Source organism: Salvelinus namaycush, chromosome 31 (genome assembly GCF_016432855.1).
Source record: "Salvelinus namaycush isolate Seneca chromosome 31, SaNama_1.0, whole genome shotgun sequence".
NCBI lineage: Eukaryota > Metazoa > Chordata > Actinopteri > Salmoniformes > Salmonidae > Salvelinus > Salvelinus namaycush.
In genome coordinates this window covers 48,258,775-48,286,742 of record NC_052337.1, presented here as the reverse complement: position 1 = coordinate 48,286,742, position 27,968 = coordinate 48,258,775, and the positions used below count along the sequence as shown (strand labels likewise).

Genomic DNA, 27,968 nt, shown 5'->3' with positions numbered 1-27,968 from the left:
GAAAGGACATGTAACATGATATAGAAACCAGAGAAATGTGTTTTAAGTAGTAAGTACAATGTCGAATGTAATCTCAAACAGGACAACATTTCATGTGCAGTGCTGACATCCAAGTTGGGAAACTCTAAATATGATTACTTACAAAGCAGCCTACTTGGAGGAACAAAAATAAACTAAAAGCCATGGTACCAGAGTGTACTCTATTCATAGTTTTCATATTTGTGATAAAATAAACATAACAAATTGTTCTTTTGTGGTTCAATGTACAGCCCTTATAAATTTGCACTCCAATAGAAACGTTGTTTTCCAGTGTGCCCCAACTTATTTATTTTACAGTATAGTAACAAAACATTTCAAATAACTAAATGGCCCAGATTGAGTAAATTATAGGCAAAAGCATGGTGGTCCAAACCACTCTCCAATATTTCATCAAAAACAGTGTTTCATTAGTGCTTTCTTTAATGTTCTAAATATATTGTTTCTTATAACGCTCAGTTTTATAGCATAACCAAAACCTTACAACAAGCAAGAGGAAAGACTGACAGGTCATTCATTCTTAAGAACTCAGTGGTATTTTCAGACCAACCCATTGAACACTAAAGGAAACTGTACATACAAAGTAAATACATTCAAATGATATGCATGCTGGCCATTTATCTTGCTGTAAGCATTGAAGTGTTAATGAGAGGGCAGGATGGGAAGACAATATCAGAATATTGATGATTGATGCAAAAACAAGGAACATTAGTATTTTGCTTTGATAACATCTGTTAAACAATAAATAACCACTGATTTAATCGAATGCAAGTTTGTAATTGTAATTCTATCAAGCCCCACCTGATTGAAATCAGAACAACAGATACTGTGTAGGGCCGAAATTGAACACAGCGCTTTAAAAGGGAAATGCTGTCATTAATTCTACAGAAAGACAGGGTCTACATCTCAGTTTTTAAACTCCAGAATAGGCCTAAACATACAAAATACAATTAATACTCCTCTAGACATTGTCTGTGCCCCAAATGGGACCATATTCCCTATATTGTGCACTACTTGGTCAAAAATAGAGAATAGGCTGCAATTTGGGACACATTGTTATCTAGAGATAATGGGCAATAGAGTCAAAGGTCAGTAGTAGTTTCAAGGACTGCACTAAAAAGCAGCAATAATTAAGATGATTTTGAAAACAAAACGTGTCAATGTACAACGTATGTACATACAGGATGTAACAGAGCTATGCAAATGATGTAAACACAACCATCTGTCAGTGCTTTCTCACGCTGCCAGTCAAACAATGCATCCTTTCCAACGGTCATGACTGTTAGTATAGTAAAGGGAAGAGTAGGACTTGACTTTCACAGACTATCGTGCTCTCAAAACTCCTCCCACATACATACATAGTCCACTTGACTTCTGTTTTTGGGACTCGCTGTGTTAATTATCCATGATGATGCTACATTCAAAAAGTATTCAATTTGGGAAGACAGACTTAAGTCTCCTTAAAACATCTAAGGCACACTTTTGTTGCTACTGAATGATGCCATTTCTGTATAAAAACTGGAAAGATGCACAGCTTCAGCTCGTGTGTGAAAAGTATCTTTATGATTAGATTGCTGAACTAGAGTAAACGCTCTTAACCATCAGACTAAGCCACAGTCCCTCACTTCCCTACCTCCCTTCCGACTGCTCTGCTCTGTTTCCCATGTGCAGTGAAAATGAGGTAGTTAGTTACTTCTTCCTGTCTGAAGATAATGAATCAGGGCTACTAGTAAAACTGTACTGCATCAGACTATTTTGCTTCTTATCTAAAATGTTGTAGATTAATTTATTGTTGATAAAAGGAACTTAAGTTCAGAATCCAACTCAAATCAAAGCATACAGTGCATGCGGAAAGTATTCAGAACCGTTAACTTGTTCCACATTTTGTTAGGTTACAGCCTTATTTTAAAATTGATTAAATAAAAAATGTTCCTCATCAATCTACACACTAACCCATAATGACAAAGCGAAAACAGGTCGACATTTTTGCAAATGTATTACAAATAAAAAACAGAAATACCTTATTTACATAAGTATTCAGACCCTTTGCTATGAGACTCGCAATTGAGCTCAGTTGCATCCTGTTTCCATTGAGATGTTTCTACAACTTGGATTTAGAAAAGGAACACACCTGTCTATATAAGATCCCACAGTTGAACGAGCATGTAACCAAGCCATGAGGTTGAAGGAATTGACTGTAGAGCTCCGAGACAGGATTGTGTCGAGGTACAGATCTGGGGAAGGGTGCCAGAAAATGTCTGCAGCATTGAAGGTTCCCAAGAACACAGTGGCCTAAATCATTCTTAAATGGAAAAAGTTTGGAACTGCCAAGATTCTTCCTAGAGCTAGCCGCTCAGCCAAACTGAGCAATCAGGGGAGAAGGGCCTTGGTCAGGGAGGTGACCAAGAACCCGATGGCCACTCTGACAGTGCTTCAGAGTTCCTCTTGCGGAGATGGAAAAACCTCCCAGAAGGACAACCATCTCTGTAGCACTCCACCAATCAGGCCTTTATGGTAGAGTGGCCAGACAGAAGCCACTCCTCAGTAAAAGGCACATGAAGGCCCACTTGGGAGTTTGCCAAAAGGCAATTAAAGACTCTCAGACCATGAGAAGCAAGATTCTCTGGTCTGATGAAACCAAGATTGAACTCTTTGGCCTGAATGCCAAGCATCACGTCTGGAGGAAACCTGGCACCATCCCATGTTTTTCAGCGACAAGGGACTGGGACACTAGTCAGGATTGAGGGAAAGATGTATAGAGAGATCCTTGATGAAAACCTGCTCCAGACCACTCAGGACTTCAGACTGGGGTGAAGGTTCACCTTCCAACAGGACAACGACCCTAAGCAAACAACCGAGACAATGCAGGAGTGGCTTTGGGACAAGTCTCTGAATGTCCTTGAGTGGCCCAGCCAGAGCTGGTTCTTGAACCCGATCAAACATCTCTGGAGAGACCTGAAAATAGCTGTGCAGCGACGCTCCCCATCCAACCTGACAGAGCTTGAGAGGATCTGCAGAGAAGAATGGGAGAAACTCCCCAAATACAGGTGTGCGAAGCTTGTAGCATCATACCCAAGAAGACTCGAGGCTGTAATCGCTGCCAAAGGTGCATCAACAAAGTACTGAGTAAAGGGTGTGCATACTTATGTAAATGTGATTTCATTTTTTTTTTTATTATAAATTTGCAAACATTTATATAAACTTGTTTTTGCTTCGCTATTATGGGGTATTGTGTGTAGTTTGATGAGAAAAAAAAAATGTAATCCATTTTAGAATAAGGCTTTAACGTAACAAAATGTGTAAAAACTCAAGGGGTCTGAATACTTTCCGAATGCACTGTATTTCTGTTATGACTGAATTAACATAGTGGACACGTCCTGGCAGGTAGAGTCAATCTCCTTTGAAGAGAAAAGGTTAGAATAATAACATACATATTCACAGAAAGTGTCAAGGGCCATCTTCTGGCATGTCAATTTTTCAGGGCAAAACCAATTTAAAAATACTTTATGGAGCCCAGAGATACTCGTTATATTCTGCAGGAGTTGACCAATAATATTATTACTATTATTATGGATGGGTCTGGGATGGATGGATACCTGTAGTTCTATAGGCCTTTTCAGCTGGGTGAAGTAAATATTAGTCATCACACCGCTTTTGATCAAACAATTTTACTGAAACAATATATTAATAGTAATAATGATAATATAATAAGGCTAATAAATAAGCTTTTTATCAGCACTGCTTTGCATTACCACAGGAGAAGGGTGGGAGGACTCTTTGACCCCTCGCAAAAGTCAGTTCTTCAGCCAACCTTTCCACTGTCTAACCCCCAGGGTAGACAGGACCCAGAGGGGTGGCCAGGCCACAGTCAGTTGGCTGTGTGACAAGTTATTCAGAAAGGGAGAGTCTCATTCAGCTCACTACAGCTCTAGCAGGCCCTGCTGCCTCCAGAGATCCAGAGGTGGATGTGATAGTTGTTTTGTTAATGGACCCATCCATGTGACCAACAGAGGACGAGGACCCGAAAGTGTGTGTGTGACACAGGGTCTCTGAACTTCAGTTTCATAGGTAGTTGGGAAAAATGTAATACAAGGTGACTTTGTATCCATGTGAACAACTTGTAGAGGGACTTGGGATCCTGCTTTCATCTGATGGCCCGTCAATAAATAAAGCCAAATAGGATGTCCTGGACAGGGTTATCCAGGGCTGGGTACTGTAGGCAGGAGTAAGCAGGGCTGTGTAGTGCTGGGTGGGGTTGAGAAACGGTCACCGTGTCTCGCAGGTGTCCAGTCGGAGCCACTGCAGTCCCTGCCGTGTGTGACGCACCAGAGAGCTCATGGTGGAGGTCAGGCTCAACTGGCCCAGAGCTGAGTCCAGCTCAGACAACAAACCTAGAGACACACACAAAAAAAGAGGAGGAGAAAAGAGCCTGGATAAGTCAATACCAACATTAGATAGAGTAGCAGGAAAGAAATGCTCACATGAATATTACTACAACCGTCTACATCACCAGTATTTTTCCCCAGTCATCATGACCTCTAGTAATGATATATAGAACTACAGTTTATAAATAATCTGTTCAGGTGTAATAATATCCTTGTGTAAGATTATTTAACCTTCCCCTCTGCTCCTCCTTACCACTGCCTCTGTGTGCCAGCTCGTCAGCCTGCTCCCAGATGTCGTGAGCACTCAGGAAGAGTGCTGTGATGTTGACGTAGGACGATGCCACCTGCTGGATGACCTGGGGAATGGCCACAGTGCTCACATTGCCCATCCCCACCCCACTGCTGTGGTTGGAGCCTGGCCCAGAGCTGGCTGTGCTGGCAGGAGACGGCATGGGAGACATGGGGGATGGTGTGCCCGTGCTTCTGGGAAAGAGAGGGCAGGGTGGGGCATGAGTTACCTTTACTTAAGAGTGCTGTGCTGCAAGTCAGTTAAGAACAAATTCTTATTTTCAATGATGGCCTAGGAACAGTGGGTTAACTGCCTTGTTCAGTGGCAGAACTACAGATTTTCACCTTGTCAGCTCAGGGATTTGATCTAGCAACCTTTCGATTACTAGTCCAACGCTTTAACCACTAGGCTACCTGCCGCCCCGGATGAGACTGAGCACATAATACGATGACGTCCAACAGTATATATACACTTATTAATAAGTGGGTTGAATGAGATGTACAGTCGTGGCCATAAATATTGGCACCCTTGCACTTTTTTCAAATAATGCACCATTTCTTCCAGAAAACTGTTGAAATTAAAATATATTTTGGTATCCACATATGTATGTCTTCGGTGTGCAGTTGAACAAAACAACCAGAGAATTATCTGAGGAGGTCAGATGCAAGATTGTAGCCAAGCATGGACAATGTCGAGGCTACAAGTTCATCTCCAGAGACCTTGATGTTCCTGTTTCCACCGTACGTAATGTAATCAAGAAGTTTAAGTCCCATGCCACTGTAGCCAACCTCCCTGGACGTGGTTGCAAGAAAAAACTTAATGGAAGATTGCAGCAAAGGATTGTTTGAATGGTGGAGAAAGCACCTCAGTCAACTGCCACACAGATTCAAGCTGACATTCAGATACAAGGTCCGACAGTTTCAACTCGCACCATCCATCGCCAACTCAATGAAAGGGGGTTATATTGTAGGAGACCCAAGAGGACCCCACTACTGAGAAAGTCCGACTGCAATTTGCCAAAATCCTTCTGGGAGAATATCCTGTGGACAGATGATACCAAATTACAGCTTTTTGGTAAAGCACACCATCTCTATGTTTACAGAAAACAAAATTAAGCTTTCAAAGAAAAGAACACCTTCCCTACAGTCAAACATGGAGGTTCAGGGATGTTTTGGGGTTGCTTTGCTGCCTCTGGAACTGGGTGCCTTGAACGTGTGCATGGCATCATGAAATCAGGTGAATACAAAAGGTATTATGGAGCGCAATGTCGGACCCAGTGTCAGAAAACTGTGTCTCCGTCGAAGGTCACGGGTCTTCCAGTAGGACAATGACCCAAAACACACTTCAAAAAGGACCCAGGAATGGTTTAAGACAAAACGCTGGACTGTTCTCAAGTGGCCAGCAAGTCCAAATCTAAATCCCATTGAAAACTTGTGGAGAGATCTGAAAACAGCAGTTAGGAGAAGGCACCCTTCTAATCTGGGAGAACTGGAGCAGTTTGTCCAAGAGGAGTGGGCCAAACTGCCAGTACAGAGGTGCAGGAAGCTCATTGATGGTTATAGGAAGCACTTGATTGCAGTTATTTTGACCAATGGCTGTGCTACCAAATATTAAGTCTAGGGTGTCAATTTTGTCAATGCCATTTGTTTATTTTCTGATTTAAATGGATATATTAACTTCTGAATCAAAAACAAAAAGGTTCTGTAATGTTACATTACTTATGAAGCCTTTTTATTTAAGCAGTTGTCAAAGTACTCTTGATTGATTCCCCAGTGGGTGAAAATTTGCTTTGGTGATGAAATTTCACTTCCTTATGTTATAAAATAAATGTTACCAAGACAAATATGATTCTTCATGTTCTGAATCATTCAGTGGGGTCCAAGATATCATTAACATTATATACAAAAAGTCAGATTTTGTAACCTAATAAGCACCGAGCTCTGTTGACAGAGCGGTGCCGCTCTTCCGCAGCATTCTTTGAGGATTTGACATGTTGTGGTGGTCGTCTGCAAAGTTGTTTCCGCGGGGCACACAAAGTTAAATTAACATAACGCGAGCTGAAATAAATGTAAAAGGCTTTGAAAATAAAAAGCTTGCTCCATTGACATTTCAGAGATGTGCTTGTTTGGTCACTTTAATAATGTTTACATACTGCTTTACCCACTTCATATGTATACTAAACTAAAATATAAAACCCAACATGCAACAATTTCAAAGATTTTACTGAGTTACAGTTCATATAAAGGAAATCAGTCAACTGAAATAAATGCATTAGGCCCTAATCTATGGATTTCATATGACTGGGACTACAGATACACATCTGTTGGTCACAGATATCTTAAGAAAAGTTAAGCGTGTGCCTCACAACTCCTCACAATCAAATGTCGACCGCATTATCTACCAAGGGAATTCTCTTCGATTATAATCACAGCCGTATATATTCCCCCCCAAGCAGACACATCGATGGCCCTGAACGAACTTTATCTGACTCTTTGTAAACTGGAAACCACACACCCTGAGGCTGCATTCATCGTAGCTGGGGATTTTAACAAGGCTAATCTGAAAACAAAACTCCCTAAATTCTATCAGTATATCGATTGTGCTACCAGGGCTGGTAAAACCTTGGATCATTGTTATACTAACTTCCGCGACGCATATAAGGCCCTCCCCCGCCCTCAATTCGGAAAAGCTGACCACGACTCCATTTTGTTGCTTCCAGCCTACAAACAGAAACTAAAACAACAAGCTCCCTCGCTCAGGTCTGTTCAACGCTGGTCCGACCAATCTGATTCCACGCTTCAAGACTGCTTCGATCACGCGGATTTGAATATGTTCCGCATTGCGTCCAACAACAACATTGACGAATATGCTGATTCGGTGAGCGAGTTCATTAGAAAGTGCATTGACGATGTCGTACCCACAGCAACGATTAAAACATTCCCAAACCAGAAACCGTGGATTGACGGCAGCATTCGCGTGAAACTGAAAGCGCGAACCACTGCTTTTAACCAGGGCAAGGTGACCGGAAACATGACCGAATACGAACAGTGTAGCTATTCTCTCCGCAAGGCAATCAAACAAGCTAAGTCCCAGTACAGAGACAAAATAGAGTCGCAATTCAACAGCTCAGACACAAGAGGTATGTGGCAGGGTCTACAGTCAATCACGGATTACAAAAAGAAAACCAGCCCCGTCGCGGACCAGGATGTCTTGCTCCCAGACAGGCTAAATAAAAATTTTTGCTCGCTTTGAGGACAATACAGTGCCACTGACACGGCCCGCTACCAAAACCTGCGGGCTCTCCTTCATTGCAGCCGAGGTGAGTAAAACATTTAAACGTGTTAACCCTCGCAAGGCTGCAGGCCCAGACGGCATTCCCAGCCGCGTCCTCAGAGCATGCGCAGACCAGCTGGCTGGTGTGTTTACGGACATATTCAATCAATCCTTATCCCAGTCTGCTGTTCCCACATGCTTCAAGAGGGCCACCATTGTTCCTGTTCCCAAGAAAGCTAAGGTAACTGAGCTAAACGACTACCGCCCCGTAGCACTCACTTCCGTCATCATGAAGTGCTTTGAGAGACTAGTCAAGGACCATATCACCTCCACCCTACCGGACACCCTAGACCCACTCCAATTTGCTTACCGACCCAATAGGTCCACAGATGACGCAATCGCAACCACACTGCCCTAACCCATCTGGACAAGAGGAATACCTATGTGAGAATGCTGTTCATCGACTACAGCTCAGCATTTAACACCATAGTACCCTCCAAACTCGTCATCAAGCTCGAGACCCTGGGTCTCGACCCCGCCCTGTGCAACTGGGTCCTGGACTTCCTGACGGGCCGCCCCCAGGTGGTGAGGGTAGGTAACAACATCTCCACCCCGCTGATCCTCAACACTGGGGCCCCACAAGGGTGCGTTCTGAGCCCTCTCCTGTACTCCCTGTTCACCCACGACTGCGTGGCCATGCACGCCTCCAACTCAATCATCAAGTTTGCGGATGACACTACAGTGATAGGCTTGATTACCAACAACGACGAGACGGCCTACAGGGAGGAGGTGAGGGCTCTCGGAGTGTGGTGTCAGGAAAATAACCTCACACTCAACGTCAACAAAACAAAACAAAGGAGATGATTGTGGACTTCAGGAAACAGCAGAGGGAGCACCCCCCTATCCACATCGACGGGTCAGTAGTGGAGAAGGTGGAAAGTTTTAAGTTCCTCGGTGTACACATCACGGACAAACTGAATTGGTCCACCCACACAGACAGCGTTGTGAAGAAGGCGCAGCAGCAGAAGGCGCAGCACCTCAGGAGGCTGAAGAAATTCGGCTTGTCACCAAAAGCACTCACAAACTTCTACAGATGCACAATCGAGAGCATCCTGTCGGGCTGTATCACCGCCTGGTACGGCAACTGCTCCGCCCACAACCGTAAGGCTCTCCAGAGGGTAGTGAGGTCTGCACAACGCATCACCGGGGGCAAACTACCTGCCCTCCAGGACACCTACACCACCCGATGTCACAGGAAGGCCATAAAGATCATCAAGGACAACAACCACCCAAGCCACTGCCTGTTCACCCCGCTATCATCCAGAAGGCGAGGTCAGTACAGGTGCATCAAAGCAGGGACCGAGAGACTGAAAAACAGCTTCTATCTCAAGGCCATCAGACTGTTAAACAGCCACCACTACCATTTAGCGGCCGCTGCCAACATACTGACTCAACTCCAGCCACTTTAATAATGGGAATTGATGGAAATTATGTAAAAATGTACCACTAGCCACTTTAAACAATGCCACTTAATATAATGTTTACATACCCTACATTACTCATCTCATATGTATATACTGTACTCTATATCATCTACTGCATCTTGCCATCTTTATGTAATACATGTATCACTAGCCACTTTAGCCACTTTATGTTTACATACCCTACATTACTCATCTCATATGTATATACTGTACTCTATACCATCTACTGCATCTTGCCTATGCCGTTCTGTACCATCACTCATTCATATATCTTTATGTACATATTCTTTATCCCTTTACACTTGTGTGTATAAGGTAGTAGTTGTGGAATTGTTAGGTTAGATTACTTGTTGGTTATTACTGCATTGTCGGAACTAGAAGCACAAGCATTTCGATACACTCGCATTAACATCTGCTAACCATGTGTATGTGACAAATAACATTTGATTTGATTATTGACAGATTCCCAAAACATGCATCCTGTTTGCAACAAGACGGTTATAGTAATACTGCAAAAAGATGCAGCAAAGAAAGTACATTTTAATGTTTGGAGAAAATCCAACAACACGTGACTGAGTACCCCTCTTCATATTTTCAAGCATGGTGGTGGCTGCATCATGTTATCGGTATGCTTGTCAACAGCAAGGACTGGGGAGTTTTTCAAGATAGAAAGAAACAATGGAGCTAAGCACATGCAAAATCAGAGGAAAGACTAGTTCAGTCTGCTTTCCAACAGATACTGGGAGACAAATTCACCTTTCAGCAGGACAATAACCTAAAACACAAGGCCAAATTTACACTGGAGTTGATTACCAAGAGGACATTGAACGCTCCTAAATGGCCTAGTTACAGTTTTGATTTAAATCTCCTTGAAACTATGGCAAGACTTAAAAATGACTGTCTAGCAATGATCAACGACCAACTTGACAGACTTTGAAGAATTTAAAAAGAATAATGGACAAATATTGCACAGCCCAGGTGTGCAAAGCCCTTAAGAGACTTACCCAAAAAGACTCACAGCTGTAAACACAGCCAAAGGCGTTTCTAACATGTATTTACTCAGGTGGATTACTCTGTTGGAACTAGAAACATAAGTATTTCACTGCACCTGCGATAACATCTGCAAAATAATTTGTGTATAAACCAATAAAATTTGATATCTTCAAAAAATAATAGGAATTTCACATTAATATGAAAAGGGTATACTAAAATATGAAAATACATGTCATGTCTAAAAATCGATTTCTAGCATCTCTATATTCTTATGTCCTCCGGATTAGAAAAGAAAGTTGCTATTTTACCACTTTTTCCCCTCCTCTAGCCTCCATTGATTTAGTCACCCTAATTTTAGCCATCCTACAAGGGTAAAAACTCCAATAACTTTTGAACGGATTGTTATATAGACATGAGGTTAATTTACTCATTGGTCAAAATATGTGTTTGATTGGACACCCTATGAGAGAAATAGTTTGTACAGGAAATCAAGCTATAACTCTAATAATTCTGACTAAATGCAAAAGCAGGAGACAGGACACACAAAGGGAAAAGGCTGAGCAGAGGACAAACACTAGGTAAAATACTTACTTTGAGACACATTGGGAGGGAGCTGCAGACTTGGAGGAGCTCTGAAAAAGAGAATTTAAGATCCAATTCAGTCAAACTAATTTGCTATTTAACCATGTCTCTACACACATTGACAATTTGATATTCATTTGAATTTACACACAAACATACTTTTTGATTACTCAATAGTAATCCAAGTACTCAACTAGTGTGCTCAGAACGTTGCTGCCATTTATTTTCCAGTGAATGTATGTACACTACACACACAGACATGCAGAAACACATGACCAACACGTGATCCTTGAAGCCTACCTTGAAATGATCTGTGAGGGTCCTTGAATACTTAAGTGCCGTTTCTCTTTTGTAGCGAAACATGGCCATCTGTAGAAGGGACTGGCACCTCATACTGACAGACAATAACAAAAAGGTTACATTCTCACAATCCTCTGCAGGAATAATTAATTTCACTGACTTGAGTTAAAATGGATCCAAAGTGCCACTACTTGACATTTGTTACATTTAACAGAACTATAGTGAACTATTCTGTGGTGTAGCAGGGTATTTATTACATATAGTAGGGTCCTGGTTATCTAGTTACCATAAAATTGTAAAATCCTTGTCTGTAACAGGGGCAGAGGGGTCCACAGAACCCTTCAGTTTCAGTATGAACCTGAAAGAGTAGAGGTGGCATTTAAAAAACTAGAAAAAGCACAGGAAACACAAAGCAAAGGTGAGTTTCACATCCTGTCCTTGACCACATACCCACATTTTGTTATGACAATCAGAAGTGGAGGGTAAAGTACTTCATAGAGTGATTACTTAATAATTTGATTGTTTCATACATTTTTGGGTCACACTTTATTTGGATAGTGATGCTCTACAGAAGGTCATACTATCAATGACGGTAGGCCATCATTGTAAATAAGAATTTGTTATTAACCGACTCGTCTAGTTAAATAAAGGTTAAATTTAAAAAATATATATATATATTTGTTGATAAGCCACTGCTTGCTAAGGTTATGGTTAGGTTTAGAATAAGAGTTAGGATTAGGGTTAGAGCTAGGTTTAGTAGATTTTTTAAAATGTTACTGATAATCTGTAGAGCAGGGACGGGAAACTTTGATAGGGTTGGGGGGTTCACAAAAAAAAGGAACTCATCATGAGGGGTCGCAGTGGCTCGTAGCCTCATCCATACCCACACATGTAATCAGAGTCGGCCCTAGCCTTTTGGAGGCCCTGAGCAAAATGTTGTCTTGCCATAATATGGACTTGGTCTTTTACCAAATAGGGCTACCTTCTGTATACCACCCCTCCAGTGTCACAACACAACTGATTGGCTCCAAAGCATTGAGGAAAGAAATTCCACAAATTAACAAAGCACATCTGTTAATTGAAATGCATGCCAGGTGACTACCTCATGAAACTGGTTGAGAGAATGCCAAGAGTGTGCAAAGCAGTCATCAAGGCAAAAGGCGGATATTTCGAAGAATCTCAAATATAAAATATATTTTGATTTGTGTAACACTTTTTTGGTTACTACATGATTCCATATGTGTTATTTCATAGTTTTGATGTCTTCACTATTATTCTACAATGTAGAATATAGTACAAATAATGAAAAACCCTGGAATGAGTAGGTGTCCAAACCTTTGACAGGTACTGTACGTAAATTAGATTTCTGTATTTCATTTTTGATACATCCGTGAAATTCTTAATTGAATAAAACAAACGTTTGAATGTAGTTTATGACGTGCACCCCATTAAAAGACATACCATATAACCTACACAGGTTTCACATGTGTAGCTTGTTGGCACTACAGTCAGAGGCTCCTTATGTGTAGCAATTTGAAGTGGTAGACCTCTAATTTCATCCAAAATGGAATTACAATTCTGGAATTAAGTTAGCTAAATGAGAAGGAGTAGGCTAGCAGGAGCAACCGACAGGTTTAATCTGAATGGAGTTGTAGAAAAGGACAGGGAGCGCAGCAAAATGGCCTCAACTAGTCTAGCCTGCTGACCATCTTCTCTTATTTAAATCAATTTGATGCAGTAAAGACAGCCACTGCCAGATGGGATGATAACCTATGGCATTTACAAATTTGTCTATCTAACTAGCACGAGTCAGTGGCATTTTTTCCCCCACTCTCCCTCCTGTCTCACACACACACACCATCGGGCCGTGAACATCCTCTGAGTTGTGCAGGCTGCACAGCAAACAAGTGTCCAAGTTTAAATAAATTCACAAAAAAACATGTTTTACAACTATCTGGATATCCCCCCAAAATATCTTATTATTCAAACCTGAAAATATTTCAAATGCCCATCCCTACTCACTGCAGCTAAGGAGCTCTATCTAGTACATATTGTTTTGGGCTGCTTACCTTATCAGATCCAAGGTTTCAGTGAACATCGTATATGCCGACTTCGGGGTATGGGGATCGGTTTCCATAGCGATGCCGCTCTCCACAAAGGACATGGCAGCATCGAGGTAGTTGAAAGCTTTGCCCACCTTATCAGACTGGAGGAAACAAAAACGCACAGACCTTGGTTTAGAATTCATTGAGATTGTCACAAGTGAAAGAACAATACTGAATTGAGAGAGAATGAGAGAAAACGGGAGAGTAAAAATAGGACTATTACCGTGGCATCTGCTTTGTGCTTGAGTTTTTTGGCTTCCTTCATATGATACTCCACTGGGTGCTGCCTGTGGGTGGCAGGAACAGAGGTATATAAACTCAGCAAAAAAAGAAACGTCCTCTCAGTCAACTGCGTTTATTTTCAGCAAACTTAACATGTGTAAATATTTGTATGAACATAACAGATTCAACAACTGAGACATAAACTGAACAAGTTCCACAGATATGTGACTAACAGAAATGGAATAATGTGTCCCTGAACAAAGGTGGGGGGGGGGGGGGGGGGGGGTGAAAATCAAAAGTAACAGTCAGTATCTGGTGTAGCCACCAACTGCATTAAGTACTGCAGTGCATCTCTTCCTCATGGACTGCACCAGATTTGCCAGTTCTTGCTGTGAGATGTTACCCCACTCTTCCATCAAGGAACATACAAGTTCCCGGACATTTCTGAGGGGAATGGCCCTAGCCCTCACTCTCCAATCCAACAGGTCCCAGATGTGCTCAATGGGATTGAGATCCGGGCTCTCGCTGGCCATGGCAGAACACTGACATTCCTCTCTTGCAGGAAATCATGCACGGAATGAGCTGTATGGCTGGTGGCATTGTCATGCTGGAGGGTCATGTCAGGATGAGCCTGCAGGAAGGGTACCACATGAGGGAGGAGGATGTCTTCCTGTAACGCACAGCTTTGAGATTGCCTGCAATGACAACAAGCTCAGTCCCATGACGGACCCTCCACCTCCAAATCGATCCCGCTCCAGAGTACAGGCCTCGGTGTTACGCTAATTCCTTCGATGATAAACGTGAATCCGACCATCACCCCTGGTGAGACAAAACCGGGACTCGTCAGTGAAGAGCACTTTTTGCCAGTCCTGTCTGGTCCAGCGATGGTGGGTTTGTGCCCATAGGCAACGTTGTTGCCGGTGATGTCTGGTGAGGACAACAGGCCTACAAGCCCTCAGTTCAGCCTCTCTCAGCCTATTGTGGACAGTCTGAGCACTGATGGAGGGATTGTGCTTTCCTGGTGTAACTCAGGCAGTTGTGGTTGCCATCCTGTACCTGTCCCACAGGTGTGATGTTCAGATGTACCGATCCTGTGCAGGTGATGTTACACATGGTCTGCCACTGCAAGGATGATCAGCTGTCTGTCCTGTCTCCCTGTAAAGCTGTCTTAGGCGTCTCACAGTACGGACATTGCAATTTATTGCCCAGACCACATCTGCAGTCCTCATGCCTCCTTGCAGCATGCCTAAGGCACGTTCATGCAGATAAGCAGGAACCCTGGGCATCTTTCTTTTGGTGTTTTTCAGAGTCAGTAGAAAGGGCTCTTTAGTGTCCTAAGTTTTTATAACTGTGACCTTAATTGCCTACCGTCTGTAAGCTGTTAGTGTCCTAACGACCGTTCCACAGGTGCATGTTCATTCATTGTTTATGGTTCATTGAACAAGCATGGGAAACAGTGTTTAAACCCTTTACAATGAAGAACTATTAAGTTATTTGGATTTTTACAAATTATCTTTGAAAGACAGGGTCATGAAAAAGGGACATTTCTTTTTTTGCTGAGTTTATTACCCACAACAACACCCCATAGAGATATGGGAGAAATTGTCATTTATATACAGTGCTGTGAAAAAGTATTTGCCCCCTTTCTGATTTTCTCTATTTTTGGGTTAGGGTTACATTTTAGATACTGAATATTATCAGATCTTCAATCAAAAGCAAATAATAGATAAAGGAAACCTGAGTTCACACAGACAAATAAAAAAATTAATTTCATTAAGTTATGCAACACCCAATTCCCCTGTGTGAAAACACAATTGCCCCCTTACACTCAGTAACTGGTTGTGTGTGACACCTTCAGCTGCAACGACTGCAACCAAATGCTACCTGTAGTTGTTGATCAGTCTTACACATCGCTGTAGAGCAATTTTGGCAAACTCTTGCATGCAGAACTACCTTGAGTCAGCAATATTTATGGGTTTTCAAGCATGAACTGCTCGTTTCAAGTCCTGCCACATCTCAATTGGGATTAGGTCTGTGCTTTGACTAGGCCATTCCAAAACTTCAAATTTTGATTGTGTGTTTTGGATCATTGTCTTGCTGCGTTTCAGCTTATAGACAGATGGCCTGACATTCTCCTGTAGAATTCTCTGATACAGAGCAGAATTCATGGTTCCTTCTTTCAAGGCAAGTCATCCAGGTCCTGAGGCAGCAAAGCATCCCACTACCACCACCATGCTTAACTGTAAATATGACATGCGTCCCATTATGCCTGGCGAAAACCAAACTCTGCATTCCACAGTAAGAACCTTATACCAATGGTCAAGCATTGTCAAATCGTATTTGTCACATGCGTCGAATACAACAACAGGTATAGACCTTAACGTGATATGCTTACTTACAAGCCTTGAACCAACAATGCAGTTCAAGAAAATTAGTTAAGAAAATATTTACTAAATAAACTACAAGTATAAACATATATATTTTTTTTTAAATAACAAAATAACAATAAACAAGGCTATATACAGGGGGTACTTGTACCGAGTCAATGTGCGGGGGGTACAGGTTAGTTGAGGTAATTTGTACATGTAGGTAGGGGCAAAGTGACTATGAATAGATAATGAACAGCGAGTAGCAGCAGTGTGTGTGTGTGGGTCAATTTAAATTGTCCGGGTGGCCATTTGTTTAAATGTTCAGCAATCTTATGGCTTGAGGTAGATGCTGTTACGAAGCCTTTTCGATAGACATGGTGCTCCAGTACCGCTTGCTGTGCGGTAGCAGAGTCAGACATTTTTTGGGGACATTCCTCTGACCCCACCTAGTATATACAGTTGTAGTTGGAAGTGTACATACACTTAGGTTGGAGTCATTAAAACAATTTTTTTCAACCACTCCACAAATTTCTTGTTAATAAACCATAGTTTTGGCAAGTCGGTTAGGACATCTACTTCGTGCATGACAAGGAATTTTTCCAACAACTGTTTACAGACAGATTTCACTTATAATGAACTGTTATCACAATTCCAGGGGGTCAGAAGTTTACATACACTAATTTGACTGTGCATTTAAAAAAGCTTAGAAAATTCCAGAAAATTATGTAATGGCTTTAGAAGCTTCTGATAGGCTAATTTACATCATTTGAGTCAATTGGAGGTGTACCTGTGGATGTATTTCAAGGCCTACCTTCAAACTCAGTGCCTCTTTGCTTGACATCATGGGAAAATCTAAAGAAATCAGCCAAGACCTCAGAAAAACAATTGTAGACCTCCACAAGTCTGGTTCATCCTTGGGAGCAATTTCCAAATGCCTGAAGGTACCACGTTCATCTGTAAAAACAATAGGACGCAAGTATAAACACCATGGGACCAGGCAGCCGTCACACCGCTCAGGAAGGTTCTGTCTCCTAGAGATGAACGTACTTTGGTGTGAAAAGTGCAAATCAATCCCAGAACAACAGGTACAGGAGGAAACAGGTACAAAAGTATCTAGATCCACAGTAAAACGAGTCCTATATCGACATAACCTGAAAGGCCGTTCAGCAAGGAAGCCACTGCTCCAAAACCGCCATAAAAAAGCCAGACTACGGTTTGCAACTGCACATGGGGACAAAGATCATACTTTTTGAAGAAATGTCCTCTGGTCTGATGAAACAAAAATAGAACTGTTTGGCCATAATGACCATCGTTATGTTTGGAGTAAAAAGGGGGAGGCTTGCAAGCCGAAGAATACCATCCCAACCGTGAAGCACGGGGGTGGCAGCATCATGTTGTGGGGGTGCTTTGCTGCAGGAGGGTCTGGTGCACTTCCCAAAATAGATGGCATCATGAGGATGGAAAATGATGTGGATATATTGAAGCAACATCTCAAGACATCAGTCAGGAAGTTAAAGCTTGGTTGCAAATGGGTCTTCCAAATGGACAATGACCCTACGCATACTTTGTTGTGGCAAAATAGCTTAAGGACAACAAAGTCAAGGTATTGGAGTGGCCATCAAAGCCCTGACCTCAATCCTATAGAAAATGTATGGGCAGATCTGAAAAAGCGTGTGCGAGCAAGGAGGCCTCCAAACCTGACTAAGTCACACCGGTTTCCGGGATGATGGTGTTGACCAGCCTTACAAAGCACTCCATGGCTACCAACCTGAGTACTACGGGCGATAATCATTTAGGCAGGTTACCTTCGCTTTCTTTGGGCACAGGGACTATGGTGATCTGCTTGAAACATGTAAGTATTACAGACTCGGTCAGGGAGTCAGTAAAGACACTTGCCAGTTGGTCAGCGCATGCTCCGAGTACACACCCTGGTAATCTGTCTGGCCCCGCGGCCTTGTGAATGTTGACCTGTTTAAAAGGTATTGCTCACATCGGCCATGGAGAGCGTGATCACAGTCGTAAGGAACAGCTGGTGCTCTCATGCATGTTTCAGTGTTGCTTGCCTCAAAGCGAGCATAAAAGGCATTTCGCTCGTCTGGTAGGCTCACGTCACTGGGCAGCTCACGGCTGGGCTTCACTTTGTAGATCATAATAGTTTGCAAGCCCTGCCACATCCGACGAGCATCAGAGCTGGTGTAGTAGGATTCAATCTTAATCCTGTATTGATGCTTGCCTGTTTGATGGTTCATTTGAGGGCATAGAAGAAATCCAGCTAAGCATCTGGATAAGTGTCCCGCTCCTTGAAAGCGGCAGCTCTAGCCTTTAGCTCAGTGAGGATGTTGCTAGTAATCCATAGCTTCTGGTTGGTGTATGTACGGTCACTGTGGGGACGACTCCGTCGATGCACTTATTGTTGAAACCTGTGACTGAGGTGGTATACTCCGCAATGCCATTGGATGAATTCCAGAACATATTCCAGTCTGTGCTAGCAAAACAGTCCTGTAGCATAGCATCTGACCACTTCCGTATTGAGTGAGTCACTGGTACTTCCTGCTTTAGTTTTTGCTTGTAAGCAGGAATCAGGAGGATAGAATTATGGTCAGATTTGCCAAATGGAGTGCCACTTCTGGATTAGCATTTTCTTGTTTGCTTATGGCCTTCTATAGCTCGTTGAGTGGGTCTTAGTTCCAGCATTCTTTTGTGATGGTAAATATAGATGAAAAATCTACAGCTTATCATGAGGTACTCTACCTCAGGCGAGCAATACCGAGACACCAGCTATTATTTACCAATAGAGACACACACCCCCACCCCTTGTCTTACCAGACATAGCTGTTCTGTCCTGCCGATGCACGGAAAACCCAGCCAACTCTATATTATCATTTTCGTCGTTCAGCCATGACTCAGTGAAACATACGATATTACAGTCTTTAATGTCCCGTTGGTAGGATAGTCTCGAACTGAGATCATCCAGTGAATTCTCCAGTGATTGCACGTTGGCCAATAGAACGGATGGTGGGTTACCCACTTGCTGACGAATTTCTCACAAGGCACACCGATCTCCGCACCCTGTATTTCTGTCTTTTCTTCGCGCAAATGACTGGGATTTGGCCGGTTCTCGGAGAAGCAGTAGATCTTTCACGTTTCACGTCATTAAAGAAAATAATCTTCGTCCAGTTCAAGGTGTGTAATCGCTGGTCTGATATCCAGAAGCTCTTTTCGGGCATAAGAGTCGGTAGCAGCAACATTATGTACAAAATAAGTCAGTCACAAACAATGCAAAAAAACACACAAAATACCATAGTTGGTTAGGAGCCCGTAAAAACGGCAGCCATCCCCTCGGGCGCCATTACTGGTGGTGGTAGTGTGATGGTTTGGGGATGCTTTGCTGCTCAGGACATGGACGACATGCCTTAATAGAATGAACCATGAATTCTGCCCTGTATCAGAGAATTCTACAGGAGAATGTCAGGCCATCCGTCTGTGAGCTGAAGATGAAGCGCAGCTGGGTCATACAGCAAGACAATAAAACGTCTAAAAAGCAACACATTTGAAGTTCTGGAATGGCCTAGTCAAAGTCCAGACCTAATCCCAATTGAGATGTGGCAGGACTTGAAACGAGCAGTTCATGCTTTAAAACCAACAAAAGTCGCTGACTTAAAGCAGTTCTTCATGGAAGAGTGGGTCAAAATAAGTGAGATACTGATCAACTACAGGAAGCGTTCGGCTGCTGATACTGCAGCTAAACCATTTATTGAGTGTAAGGGGGAAACCATTTTTTCACAGGGGCATAAGGTGTTGTATTACTTTGCTTATGAAATAATTATGTAATTGTTGTTTTATTTGTTCACTCGGGTTCCCTTTATCTAATATTAGGTTTTGGTTGAAGATCTGATAACATTGATAACAAAAGTAGAACAAATTTGAAAGGGGGGGGGGGAATCCTTTTTTCACAGCACAGTATATATAATGACAAACAGGGAAGGGATCTTACCTGTCCTCGACCTTGAGCAGGGGTCTGGAGGTCAGGGAACCCCCGGTGGGCTGGGCAGGCACAGAGAAGGCAAAGCTGCTCTTGGGGGCCTTCAGACAAAACCACAGAGTAGACAGTATATCAACACCTATTTCTCATTATTTCAGATAACCTTTATACAGGCAATTAACAATAAATACTGAGCTTCTTCCTTTGAATAACATCTAACACTTCTGACGCACCTGCTGAAGCAACCGTCCGATGTGTGACTTAATTTCACATATAACATACATATTTTGACTCAAATCTCTTGCCTTGCCAGTCTTGGAATGCTCTGTGTGTCGTTTCCCAGTGCCCTTCTTGTGTTTGACGGGGGTGGAGGCCTCCCTGTCCCTGCTTTTGGCTGCTGAGGCAGCGTTGGGCTCTGGGGCCTCCCCTGCATGCCGCTTGCGCACCCCCGGCTCTTTCCCAGGGTCTTGCAGAGGGACAGAAGCCCCCTTCTTAGACCGCTTCCTCTCCTCCTCCTCCTCCTCCTCCTCTCCAGGGTTCTTGGGCATCCTGTGAGAGAAAAGGCCAGATGGCAAGTTAGATCAGAATGAGACAGAGGAAGATACTGTGAAAGGGGCCTTTCTACTCTGATGGGAGAATGCCCAGTCAGCAGGGTGTCGGTGGGTCCTTAAAAAGTCTTACATTCTGATTTAAAATCTTCAGTTTTCAAAAGGTGTTAAAAAATGTGACGGAATGACCCCAGTTATATTGTGCCGCTGCGTAATTGTTGCCACCATGGTAAAAAAAAAAATTGAGAGCAAGGTAGCCTATACAATTTGATAGACGACAACACTAACTAGAGCTGGGATGATAAATCAAAAATTACAGACACCTATATTGTCCTCCTCTTACTGAAGAATTTTTGCTGATGTCAGTATTTTTGGTGATTAGGCTACACAACATTCCTGCAGATTGGTTTTAGAACCAAACATTCTTTGGTGAACAGTAATGTCCATTAAAATGAACCTGCTTCCTGCAATGATTTCTGCTCTCGTAAAAGCCTGGGTTTTCTGCACGTTAACACTAGAAGCATATTACCTAAAATGGATCAATTGAAAGTGTGGTTTCACAGCACCAATCCAGATATGTTGGTCATTACTGAGAGGTGGTTAAGAAAGAGTGTTTTGAATACTGATGTTAACCTTTCTGGTTATAACCTTTTTCAGCAAGAAAGATCTTCCAAAGGTGGGGGAGTGGCAATCTTTACCAAGGATCAACTTCAGTGCTTGGTTGTCTCCAAGTCTGTCCCCAAACAATTTGGTTTGCTGGTTTTAAGAATTAAACTTTCAAATTGTTCTTAGTTGACTGTTGCTATAGTCCTCCATCAGCACCAGCCTGCACCCTACCTGCCCTAAGCTCTCTCCTGGCCCCTTAAACGAAGTCTGAATTTTTCCTGCTAGGTGACCTAAAGTGGGACATGCTTAAACCACCTGACCAAGTCCTAAAGCAATGAGACTCCCAAAATCTTTCTGATTATTACCAATCCCACAACGTATGACTCCAAACACCCAGAAAAGGCTACTCTCCTCAATTTTATCCTCACAAATAATCCTGAAAGGTATCAGTTCGGTGTTTTCTGTAATGACCTTAGTGATCACTGTTTTACATCCTGTGTTTGTAATGGCTGCTCAGTGAAACGACCTGTCATAGACGCTTGCTAAAAAACTTTAATGTGCAAGCCTTCCTTCATGACCTGGCCTCTGTAAAATGGTATATTATCAGCTTGATCCCCTCTGTCGAAGACGCTTGGACATTCTTTTTTGATATTTTCAGTGGTATTGTTAACAAACACGCCCCCATAAAGAAAAGTATAATTAAAAATAGGTTCAGCCCCTGGTACAACCGTGATCTTGCAGAGTTACTCCACCTCAAGAATTGCATTTGGCGAAAGGCTCAGCACATGCATAAATCAGGGTGACTGGCTCTCGTTCAGACAAATGAGAAAGTGCACTCAGGCTTTCCAGAAGGCCAAAGTTGGTTACTTTAAGGAGCAGTTCTCTCTCTGTGGGTCTGACCCCAAGAAGTTCTGGAAAACGGCTAAAATAAAACCTCACAGATGCCCATGTCCCTTAATGTTGATGTTGTTACTGACAAGAAGCACATGGCTGAGCTTTTTAAAATACCCACTTCATTAAGTCTGGATTCCAATTTGACTCAGCCATGCCTCCTTGCCCGTCCAACATTTCCTCATCTCCCACCCCTTCTAATGCGACTTGCCCTGATGCTCCTCTCTCTTTTCCCCCTGCCCCGCTACAAAGTTTCTCCCTGCAGGCGGTCACTGAGTCCGAGGTGCTAAAGGAGCTCCTTAAACTTGACCCCAAAAGAAACATCTGGGTCAGATGGTTTAGACCCTTTAAGGTTGCTGCCCCAATAAATTGCCAAGCCTATCTCTGACCTTTCTAACCTGTTTCCCCTTTCTGGGGAGGTTCCCATTGCTTGGAAGGCAGCCACGGTCCTTCCTTTATTTAAGGGGGAGATCAAAGCTGACTTCTATTTTTCCCTGTTTATCAAAAGTGTTGGAAAAACTTGTCAATAACAACTGACTGGCTTTCTTGATGTGTATAGTATTCTCTTTGGTATGCAATCTGGTGTCTGCTCAGGTTATGGCTGTGTCACTGCAACCTTAAAGGTCCTCAATGATGTCACCATTGCCCTTGATTCTAAGCAATGTTGTGCTGCTATTTTTATTGACTTGGCCAAAGCTTTTAATACGGAAGACCATTCCATTCTTGTGGGCCGGCTAAGAAGTATTGGTGTCTCAGAGGTCTTTGGAATGGTTTGCTAACTACCTGTCTCAAAGAGTGCAGTGTATAAAGTCAGAACATCTGCCGTCTCAGCCACTGCCTGTCACTAAGGGTGTATACCAAGGCTCAATCCTAGGCCACACACACTCTTCTCAATTTACATCAACAACATAGTTCTCTCATCCACTTATATGCAGATGATAGTCATACTTAGCTGGCCCCTCCCCGGATGTTGTGTTAAACGCTCTACAACAAAGCTTTCTTAGTGTCCAACAAGATTTCTCTGCCCTTAATCTTGTTCAGATGTGGTTTGGTAGGAAGAATGCTCCTTTCCCCACAGGTGTGATTACTACCTCTGAGGGTTTAGAGCTTGGGAGTATGGCTAGACGGTACACTGTCCTTCTCTCAGCACATATTAAAGCTGCAGGCTAAAGTTAAATCTAGACTTGGTTTCCTCTTTTATCCCAGCTGCCAAACTAACCCTGATTCAGATGACTATCCTACCCATGCTAGATTACAGTGACGTAATTTATAGATCGGCAGGCACCACTCAGTCAGACTGCTCTATCAAATCATAGACTTAATTATAATATAATAAACACACAAATACGAGCCTTTGGTCAAATCCAGAAACGATCATTTCGAAAACAAAACGTTTATTCTTTCAGTGAAATATGGAACCGTTCCGTATTTCATCCAACTGGTGGCAACCTTAAGTCTAAATATTGCTGTTACGTTACACAACCTTCAATGTTATGTCATAATTATGTAAAATTCTGGCAAATTAATTACGGTCTTTGTTAGGAAGAAATGGTCTTCACACAGTTCACAACGAGCCAGGCGGCCAAAACTGCTGCATATACCCTGACTCTGCTTGCACTGAACTCAAGAGAAGTGACACCATTTTCACCTAGTTATTATTGCCTGCTAACATGAATATCTTTTAACTAAATATGCATGTTTAAAAAATATATACTTCTGTTTATTGATAAGAAAGGCATTGATGTTTATGGTTAGGTACATTTGTGAAAAGATTGTGCCTTTTTCACGAATGCGCTATTGTTAAATCGTCACCCGTTTGGCGAAGTTGAAGTAGGCTGTGATTTGATGATACATTAACAGGCACGGCATTGATTATATGCAACGCAGGAAAAGCTAGTTAACCTAGCAATATCATCAACCATGTGTAGTTAACTAGTGATTGTGAAGATTGATTGTTTTATATAAGATAAGTTTATTGCTAGCTAGGTCCTTTTGGTCCTTTTGATGCTGCACTCGCGTAACAGGTGGTCAGCCTGCCACGCAGTCTCCAATTGGATTGCAATGTAAATCGGCATCCAAAAAGGCCGATTACCGATTGTTATGAAAACTTGAAATTGGCCCTAATTAATCGGCCATGCCGTTAATAATTTGTCGACCTCTAGTTTCTACAACTTTATTGGAGTCCAACTGTCGTAAGTTCAATTGATTGGACATGATTTAGAAAGGCACACACCTGTCTATATAAGGTCCCACAGTTGACAGTGCATGTCAGAGCAAAAACCAAGTCACGAGGTCGAACGAATTGTCTGTAGAGCTTCGAGACAGGATTGTGTCGAGGCACAGATCTGGGGAAGGGTATAAAAACATTTCTGCAGCATTGAAGGTCCCGAAGAACACAGTGGCATCCATCACTCTTAAACAGAAGAAATTTGGAACCACCAAGACTCTTCCTAGAGCTGGCCACCTGGCCAAACTGAGCAATCGGGGGAGAAGGGCCTTGGTCTGGGAGGTGACCAAGAAGCCAATGGTCACTCTGACAGAGCTCCAGAGTTCCACTGTGGAGATGGGAGAACCTTCCAGAAAGACAACCATCTCCACAGCACTCAACCAATCAGGCCTTTATGGTAGTGGCCAGATGGAAGCCACTCCTCAGTAAAAGGCATATGACAGCCCATTTGGAGTTTGCCAAAAGGCACCTAAAGGACTCTCAGAACATGAGAAACAATATTCTCTGGTCTGATGAATCCAGCCAAGACAAACCAGGAAGCCAAGATTGTGGCTTCATTCCCAAGAAGGGTCGAGGCTGTAATCGCTGCCAAAGGTACCGCAACAAAGTACTGAGTAAAGGGTCTGAATACTTATGTAGATGTGATTATTATTTTTATACGTTTGCAGAAAATTCTAAAAACCTGTTTTTGCTTTGTCATTATGGGGTAGTGTGTGTAGATTGATGGGGGGAAAAAACAATTGAATCCATTTTAGAATAAAGCTGTGACGTAACAAAATATGGAAAAAGTGGTCTGAATACTTTCCAAATGCACTGTAATTGAGATGATGCGCCAGTTGAAAAGAATGGTCTGATGAAACATGCCATTTGCGGTGCACACGTCAAGTAGCGTATATAGGCCTACCAATGGGAAGTTTTTGTAGGACATTACATTTAATGATAGATCAATTGCATGGCTATCTAGCAACAATATCATATTCAGAGTTAGCAGTGAGCATATTTTGCATATTTACAGTGCCTTCAGACATTATTCATACACCTTGACTTATTCTACATTTTGTTTTTACAGACTGAATTCAAAATTGATTAAATAGATTTTTTTCCCTCACCCACCTACACACAATGACAAAGTGAAAGCAAGTTTAGACATTTTTGCAAATGTATTGAAAATGAGATACAGAAATCTAATTTACATAAGTATTCACACCCCTGAGTCAATACTTTGTAGAAGCACATTTGGCAGCGATTACAGCTGAGTCTTTCTGGGTAAGTCTCTAAGAGCTTTCCACACCTGGACTGTGCAACATTTGACCATTATTATTTTCTAAAATCTTCAAGCTCTGTCAAATTGGTTGTTGATCATTGCTAGACAGCTATTTTCAGGTCTTGACATAGTTCTTACTTAAATCTACTAGAAAATCCACTCAGGAACTTTCACGGTCTTCTTGGTAAGCAACTCCAGTGTAGCCTTGTGTTTTAGGTTATTGTCCTGCTGAAAGGTGGAAAAACAGACAACCAGGTTTTCGTTTAGGATTTTGTCTGTGCTTAGCTCCATTACGTTTCTTTTTTATGCTGAAAAATCCCCCAGTCCTTAACGATTACAAGCATACCCATAACAGGATGCAGCCACCACTATGCTTGGAAATATAGAGTGGTACTCCGTAATGTGTTGTATTGGATTTGCCCCAAACATGACACTTTGTATTCAAAACAAAAAGTGAATTGCTTTGCCACATTTTTTGCAGTATTACTTTAATGCCTTGTTGCAAACATGATGCATGTTTTGGAATATTTTTATTCCTTTTCCCTCTGTCAATTAGGTTAGTATTGTGGATTAACTACAATGTTGTGAATTCATCCTCCGTATTCTCCTATCACAGCCATTAAATTCACTTTTTTTAAATCACCATTGGCCTCTTGGTGAAATCCCTGAGTGGTTTCCTTCCTCTCCGGCAGATGAGTTAGGAAGGACACCTGTATCTTTGTATTGACTGGGTGTATTGATACACCATCCAAAGTGTAATTAATTACGTCACCATGCTCAAAGGGATATTCAATGTCTGCTTATTTCATTTTTACGCATCTATTTTCACCAATTTCTGCGAATTATTGGAAAGACGTCCCTGATCTTTGTGGTTGAATTTGTGTTTGAAATTCACTGTTCGACCGAGGGACCTTACAGAGAATTGTATTTGTGGGATACAGAGATGAGGCAGTCATTCAAAAATCATGTTAAACACTATTGAGTCCAAAACTATTATTGAGTCCATGCAACTTATTATGTGACTTGTCAAGTACATTTTTACTCCTGAACTTATTTCGTTTTGCCATAACAAAGGGGTTGAATACTTGACTTGAGACGTTTTATTTTTAATTCATTTGTAAAAATATATATATAGAATAATTATTGGGACATTATGGGGTATTGTGTGTAAGCCAGTAACCAAAAACATCTCAAATTTAATCTATTTTAAATTCAGGCTGTAACAACAAAATGCGGACAAAGTCAAGGGGAGTGAATACTTTCTGAAGGCATTATAGCTGTGTGTTTTGCGTTCCCACTTCCTCTGGTGGTAAATTAAATAGCATACAGCCTAGGCCAATATGCAACAAATCTGATCTGATTATTCTGGATCCTATTCTGACATTTTGCACATGAAAATATCCATCATGCATTCCTTGAACATGTTAGATGACATAGCTTACTTGAAAAGTTCAAACTGAGGCCTCCCGGGTGGCGCAGTGGTATAATGCACTGCACCGCAGTGCTAGCTGTGCCACCAGAGACTCTGGGTTCGAGCCCAGGCTCTGTCGCAGCCAGCAGAGACCGGGAGGCCAATGACTACCAGTAACTACCAGCAATTGGATACCACGAAAAAAAAAGTTCAGTCAGGAGCTCTCCCGCTTAGATGGCTTGCTTTGAAGTAAGGCCATTTGATACCTGATTCACTTACCTTATATTTTTTTACCCCCGTTTTCGATCTTGTCTCATCACTGAAACTCCCCAACGGGCTTGGAGGCGAAGGTTGAGTCATCCGTCCTCGAAACATAACACCCACCTGCTTAACCCGGGAAACCAGCCACACCAATGTGTCAGAGGAAACACCGATCAACTGACGACTGAGGTCAGCCTGCAGGCGCTGACCCGCCACAAGGAGTCGCTAGAGATTGATGAGCCAAGTAAAGCCCCCCCGGCCAAACCCGGACGATGCTGGGCCAATTGTGCGCTGCTCTATGGGACACCAGTTCCCGGCCGGTTGTGATACGGCTCGAACCCGTGTCTGTAGTGACGCCTCTAACACTGCGACGCAGTGCCTTAGACCACTCGGGAGGCCCATGAGGGAATTATTTTATTAGACTTTTTGGTTTTAGGTTAATGTTCGAGCATAATAACTCCAGGAGTGCTAATGGGTGTGCAGACTTATTCCAGTCCCATTCGTCAGATTCTACAAATCAACTGCTCAACAGGAACTTGACTGACATGGCCAAAATATCGTATTTTTCAAAATTTTGATGGTATGAGACAGAATTTTATGTTTTTGAATAACAAAAGGTTCTAAATTTGCTATACAAGTAGTACGTGACCCTAGGGTGGAAATACATTGAGGGATTTAAATTGAGTCTTTCTCCATTCTGATTGTTTTATACTGTTCAATTCAACCCCCCGAAAAATTCT

The 27,968-nt window shown here is 42.3% G+C and overlaps 1 protein-coding gene across 1 annotated transcript in view; it reads right to left on the bottom strand.

Moving 5' to 3' along the window:
- Positions 1-3,307: 3,307 nt before the first annotated feature.
- Positions 3,308-27,968, bottom strand: part of LOC120025650 (AF4/FMR2 family member 1-like) — a 70,363-nt gene continuing 45,702 nt past the window's right edge. The window contains exons 11-19 of the mRNA XM_038970196.1: positions 20,326-20,569; positions 20,033-20,121; positions 13,671-13,734; positions 13,412-13,548; positions 11,629-11,700; positions 11,343-11,436; positions 11,052-11,092; positions 4,675-4,904; positions 3,308-4,427 (exon numbers count right to left, since the gene is read on the bottom strand). Coding sequence (XP_038826124.1) covers positions 4,303-4,427; positions 4,675-4,904; positions 11,052-11,092; positions 11,343-11,436; positions 11,629-11,700; positions 13,412-13,548; positions 13,671-13,734; positions 20,033-20,121; positions 20,326-20,569 — 1,096 coding nt within the window. The 3' untranslated portion in view covers positions 3,308-4,302. The remainder of the gene's footprint in view (positions 4,428-4,674; positions 4,905-11,051; positions 11,093-11,342; positions 11,437-11,628; positions 11,701-13,411; positions 13,549-13,670; positions 13,735-20,032; positions 20,122-20,325; positions 20,570-27,968) is intronic.